Source organism: Acyrthosiphon pisum, chromosome A1, assembly GCF_005508785.2.
Source record: "Acyrthosiphon pisum isolate AL4f chromosome A1, pea_aphid_22Mar2018_4r6ur, whole genome shotgun sequence".
NCBI classification, from domain to species: domain Eukaryota; kingdom Metazoa; phylum Arthropoda; class Insecta; order Hemiptera; family Aphididae; genus Acyrthosiphon; species Acyrthosiphon pisum.
In genome coordinates, this window is record NC_042494.1 from 105,152,867 (window position 1) to 105,159,572 (window position 6,706).

At 28.2% G+C, this 6,706-nt stretch overlaps 1 protein-coding gene across 1 annotated transcript; it reads left to right on the forward strand.

Annotated features, from left to right (window-relative positions):
• The first annotated feature begins 731 nt into the window (after window positions 1-731).
• Window positions 732-6,706, forward strand: LOC100159782 (splicing factor U2AF 50 kDa subunit). The gene is made up of 11 exons (XM_001950817.4): window positions 732-1,104; window positions 1,192-1,434; window positions 2,963-3,090; window positions 3,749-3,865; window positions 3,933-4,095; window positions 4,161-4,202; window positions 4,296-4,351; window positions 5,689-5,811; window positions 5,901-6,056; window positions 6,126-6,290; window positions 6,357-6,706. Exons 1-11 carry the CDS (start codon window positions 1,089-1,091, stop codon window positions 6,486-6,488), a joined length of 1,341 nt encoding a protein of 446 aa, XP_001950852.1. The 5' UTR covers window positions 732-1,088; the 3' UTR covers window positions 6,489-6,706.

A 6,706-nucleotide genomic window follows, 5' to 3' on the forward strand; every position in this document is an offset into this window, starting at 1 on the left:
ATATGTAAAAGCATTTCTTTCTGGTAATTCTAATAAACTTGTAGTGGGTTGCATCAATGGGTAATGGATTAATATGAATTACTTTCTGCTTGTCAAGGAATATTGTTTTCAAATCATCTGCTGGTATTTTGCTGAGGGTAGTCAGTACTTGGTCTAAATCATGTAACAATTAGCACCTTTTTATATTCAAAATAATTTTTTGAAGGTACGCTGTAGCTGGATAGTTGTGGGGTTTATACAGTTACCATTCTGATTAAGCATAGATAAAAAAAACAAAAATAGATTTTTTTTTTTAAATCTGGTTTTGCGTAAAACAACGTTATTCTTAATTTATTTATGGTTTTTTTTTTTGACCCGAATATGGCTTTCTATAAATATGTTTATATAATATGTATGGTAGTATCGTAAAATAATAAAGGTACATAGTAACATTATTATTTACTTTATGGTTATTTATTCTAAGGTAGTATCATAATATATAGTAGTATAATCAATGGTAGTATGCAGTGACCTTTTTTTTTAAACTTTGGCGGGCTGGTCTCGAGCGGTCCGTTTCGGTGATAAAGCGTTCCTAACATCATGCCTTACCGCCAAGCTTACAACATCAATCAGTCCGCCACCAAATGTAAACAATTAAAGTGGAGGGGCGAGTGTCGCTTCAATCTATAATATTCTATGGTACTATCACTAAATCGTGATCGTGGTTAAATATGAGTTTTTAAGGTTAGACCACTACCAAGGTGCTTCAGAAGTGTATCAGTGCAATTAATTGGTATTTGGTAATTAATGCGTAGGCAAGCGGGTGCGTAGGTACATAGAACATGGTAGGTATAAAGATATTAGATAAACTATAAACAAAATAACAATTCACTAGGTAATTATTATTATAAGTCAATCTCAGTCGCGTTACTTTTTCCTTATACTCATTTGCCGGCTTTTCGGTATTCAGTATTTCAGTATTTATTATTTACTGTTTACCAATTTCTATTTTCATTTTGTTTAAACTTTAAATGTTGAAGTTGAACCTGAAAATTCAAAGTAGCCGTTTCCGCTGTATTTAATATTACTATAAGGCACGAATTTATATAATGGGTGAAGACAAAGGTAGTGTTTGAATGATGATTATACGTGATTAGTTTATGTTTAATGTGATTAATTGTATACTAATGTAATTTTATTTTTATAACATAGAAAGAGAACGTGACAGGGACCGAGGAGAACGTGAGAAAGAACGTGGTGAAAGAAGGCGACGTTCACGATCTAGAGACCGTGAACGTCATCGCAGACATCGATCAAGAAGTCGTGACGGTCGTAAACGTAGTAGATCTAAGTCGCCTAAAAATAAGTCTAGACGTAGAAAGCCATCACTCTATTGGGATGTTCCGCCACCAGGTTTTGAACATATTGCACCTCTTCAATATAAAGCCATGCAAGGTAAGGTATTATAATATTTAATTAAATAGGCAATTACATAGTTAAAATAATCAAATTATATTAGTAAGTAGCTTATTATTGGTGAGTCTATCACTTGTATACATACCATATTGTAATTAGATATACCTTTTAAATTAACTGTTATTAAGTTAATGTATTTTGGCACTGCCAGAATAAAATATTTAAATACTTAAATTATTATTCATACTATTTTTTGTGGGAATCTTTTCCATATTTTAGGATATTTTAAATCAAAATACAGTAAGTACCTACATAATTGTAATGTGTTAATTAAAATGATAATAGCAAGGTAAAAATATAATTTATGCATTTCAAGTTATACATTTGAATAATAAAAGTTGTTTTTTTTATATTATTAATAGTTTTTAAATAATATATACCTATATACCTACCTACATGAATATTTAATAACACTTTATTATGTAGATATCTGTTACATTTTTTTGATGGATGTATGTTTAACATATTGGTACAAACTATTACAAAATTGGTTTCCACTTCTTATCTTAGATTGTTAAAACTATACGAACAATATTTAATAAGTTATAACCACAGTTATAGATAGACAGATAGTATATCTTTAATTGTGGTTATGACATAGTGGAGTTTTTTTAAAAATAGTTTTAACTTATAGCTTACAACCAATTATTAAATTTAATAATTAATGCCTAGATAAGTACTTAATAGTTTATTTTATGATTTAAGTAATAGGTAAAAAATACTTCTTATAGCACTAGAATATTAATAAGCTTCCTCAGTAATTTGTATAATAGATTATGATATCTAATTTTAACAGTTGGTTACCAAACAAGAAATGTTAAAAGCAATAATTATGCTATAATTTTTCCGTCAGTTTTTCTATACATTTACTTACCTATACCTATTATAAAACCTATTTTAGATGGTATTAACATTTAATATCAATATTTTTATAATATGAAGACTGTAAAAGGTTTTAAAGACAAAACTGCTAATTAAAAAATTTAACTCCAATACTTCTAAATAAAAAATATATACATGATCCTTATTGACTAGTTTCTATTTTTTCAAGCTAGAGTAAATTTATATAACAGTATAAATGTGTAATACATCCCTTTCAATACAAAAAATCTTTTTGTTTTTATATTCTGATTTTTAAAGGTTGTATAATTATTATCTACCACTTGTTGGGACCAAATATAAATGTATACATTTTAATTATAATTATATTATTAAATATTAATAGTAGTAAGAAGAACACTTACATTTAAATAGACACTTGAAAATAATGTTATATATTATGCATTTATGTCTTTTATATACCTACATTAAGAATGTTTGCCCTAATCATTCATGGGTCCTAAAAAGTAACAATTTTGGCACATATTATTTATTATATAATATATAATGATACTAATTATAACTACATAATAGTCATATTTTGTTCAAAACCGTTTTTAATAATATTATTTTTTGAATTGTTGGTAAAATGTTCAAATGTAAATTATTTAAGTTTATTTTTGTTTAGCTGCTGGACAAATTCCTGCAAATACAATGCCAGATACCCCACAAACAGCTGTCCCAGTGGTTGGATCTACTATCACACGCCAAGCAAGACGATTGTATGTTGGAAACATACCATTTGGTGTTACTGAGGTATTATTGTCATTACTTATAATTTTTACACTGTATCTAGGTGCCTGACCAAAATTTATATGGCTATTTTCCATAGGTTTATTTTAATATAATATTGTATTGTAATGAAGGTACTAAATAAGGTGCTATTACATTGTCACTGTATTCCATATGTCTGTGTTCAGAATTTTAATTTTCTTGTTATTCGGTATATTAAATAATATACTGTATAAACATTTTTTTTCAACCACAAAGATATACTAATATAGTATTATAGGTTTTATTTTGACATCCACCTCGCTGTGTCCACAATCTACCGCAGTTAGATTATCTACCTGATAATATACTGTTCACATAACCATAAGCTAGTCTCACGTGCAACGCCACACGGGATGACTAAAAATTAAAATATAATATGATTTTGCTTTCATAATATACACAATGCTAATTATTCCCAAAATGAGTTAATTAATCAACATATTTTCCCGGGCAACGCCGGGTTATTCAGCTGGTATTAGTATATGATCTTATTCTGAAATAATATTTAATTGTATTCAGCGTATGTAAGTTGTCGACACTCGTCAGGGGCATATCTTATCTAAATGACCTTGGTGGAGCGTCTAGACACAGTATTATTTGTATGTACTATAAATAAACACATTTTTAATATGTTTCTTAGGATGAAATGATGGAATTCTTTAATCAGCAGATGCATTTGTCTGGATTAGCTCAAGCTGCTGGCAATCCCGTGCTTGCGTGTCAAATTAATTTAGATAAAAATTTTGCCTTTTTGGAGGTATATACACGTTACATTTAATAGAATTATCAGTTTTAATGCAAATTACAATTCTATTCAAATATAGTTTAGGTCTATTGATGAAACTACTCAAGCGATGGCTTTTGATGGTATTAATTTCAAAGGACAGAGCTTAAAAATAAGACGTCCACATGATTATCAACCAACACCTGGAATGACGGAAAGTAATCCGGTGACAAACTATAATTCTGGAATGACATTAGACATGAGTATGGATTCATTTATTTTATTAAGGATCAAAATGTAATTTTTATTGTAATATAATTTGTTATAGTGAAATATGATTCCAGTTCATTTGGTCTTGGAACAGTTCCAGGTTTGTGTTATACCCTTAGATAATATTGTATATTATCTATGATGATATTTTATAAATAAATAATTTTACTCATTAATAATTGTTGTTTTGTAGATTCACCACACAAAATATTTATTGGAGGATTACCAGCATATCTTAATGATGAACAGGTAAGTCATTTGAGTAGTAACATATTCAGCCCTTTATTTTTAGCGTAATGGTCCATCATTAGCAGAGGTACATTAGGTCAATACCAAAACATGGAATGAGAAGAAGCAAATTAGTGCTAATTTTTTTTTTTTAATTTTCAGCACATAAATTTCAGGTTTTATTTTTGTTTTTTTCAGAAAATATATTCTTGTTTTGTGTATTTAAATATAGCAGTTTAGATTTGCAGGGATCTGGGGTATTTATTTAGGGTTGCCGTAAGAACATGGATTCTCCTTGCCAGCCTTTTATTGACTTTTCATTATGCTTGCGATACATTTACTTTTCTTTCTGTCTGAAAACAAATGTAAGTAAAAAGTGTTAAAAAAAAAAGCTTTTAGAAATTTCAATGAAACAGTCTAAAGCTAATAATTGTTCCTCTGCTATACCCCTTGCCCCTAGCTAGGGTACTTGGTTGAAAATGAAACTCTGATACAACTGCTTCCTCGGTCGCCTTGTCCAAATCGACATACAGGCAAGTGGTGTTTCGGAATATTACATTGGTAATTATTGTTTATGTTTCGTAGGAATTTAACCGTTCTATATGTTTTCTTGAATAATGTGAACGCTTAATAAAAATAAATCAAAAATCTTCTATTTATGTACTATTAAGCACAAATGTATATTCATTATAACCAGTTAAAAATGTCTAATAATATTGAATTATTTATTTTATTAAAAAAATAATGGTTATTAAATTTCAAGTATAAATATTTAAAAACGAATGAACTGAAATTTGTTTTTGGTATCTATTAATTCTGAAATTATTCTATAAATTCGATTGGTAAATTTTTGACAATAAAAGAATGCATTTAATGTATTTGGGAAATAATACCATTGACTATACATACTAATTATAAACTATTCAGATGTACTATCTATCTATAATATTAATGCAGGTAAACCAAATTAGTTTAAAAAATATAGTTTACCTTAAAGAATATTTATTATTAAGTCTGCTTTATTAATATATTGCAATTTTATGGTAAAGCATAAAGAACGGTTGTAAAACAGGTAAATTAAAAGAATATAAAACTAAAACTGTATTATAAATTGATTCAGTTTTTACAGGTAAACTGTTTAAACTTAATTTTGGTTTAATATATTATATTGTACTTCGATATTTTGAATCTTAAAAGTATGTTTTTATCTTGAAATAAATTGCATACAGTAGTTTATTCTATAGATTTTTCTTAATTAAGTCAATAACAGTATGTGAGCCCTAAACAAATACTCCTAAGGGTAATTAGCATCCAATAGAATATAATAGGTTTGAAATTAATTATGTGCATGATGATAGGTGAAAGAGCTACTTACATCGTTTGGTCAGTTAAAAGCATTCAATTTGGTCAAGGATGCTGCTACTGGTTTGAGTAAAGGTTATGCATTTTGTGAGTATGCCGATGTTGTGATGACTGATCAGGTAAAATACTTTGCTTAATATTCAAATAATAGTACCTTTTAAGACAATGTTTACAGCATATAATAATAATTGAACTTTTGTAAGTTTAGGCCATTGCTGGTTTGAATGGTATGCAATTAGGAGAAAAAAAATTAATTGTGCAAAGGGCCAGTATTGGAGCTAAAAATCCTGGACTTGGGCAAGCACCTGTTACGATTCAAGTCCCTGGACTTACAGTTGTTGGAACTGCTGGACCTCCAACTGAGGTAAATGTTTTTTTTTAAGAACATAAAGTAAAACTATTCATTCATGAAAATATTTATAATTATTTGCAGGTTTTATGTTTATTGAATATGGTAACTCCTGATGAACTTAAAGATGAAGAAGAATATGAAGATATTCTAGAAGATATTCGCGAAGAGTGTAATAAATATGGAGTTGTTCGGTCACTAGAAATTCCACGACCTATTGAAGGAATTGATGTGCCTGGATGTGGAAAAGTATTACTTTTGTGTTTTATTAATATCTTATAAAATAAAATATAATTGAAAAATGTTGTCTTTCAGGTGTTTATAGAATTTAATGCAATTCCTGACTGTCAGAAAGCACAACAAGCTTTGGCTGGCAGAAAGTTCAACAACAGAGTTGTCGTTACTTCTTTCATGGAACCAGACAAATATCATAGACGAGAATTTTAATTACCTACAATACATTTTACCAATACTGAAATTATTTGAATTTTTATTTTATAGAACATCATCAATAATGAATTATGACTTAAACTAGTTACATTAATAGCTCATCTTATTCTGATATATATTCAAAAATAATTTGATTGAAATTGTTTTATTTACTGAGTTAGATATAAAAATGTACTGGTCCAAAATAGATAATAAATAAAAATATTATTGCAATA

Coding starts and splice junctions, on each gene's coding strand:
- LOC100159782 (XM_001950817.4), top strand. Junction 1,435..2,962: donor TCAATATAAAGCCATGCAAG/GTAAGGTATTAT, acceptor ATTTTTGTTTAG/CTGCTGGACAAATTCCTGCA. Junction 4,096..4,160: donor TGGAATGACATTAGACATGA/GTATGGATTCAT, acceptor AATTTGTTATAG/TGAAATATGATTCCAGTTCA.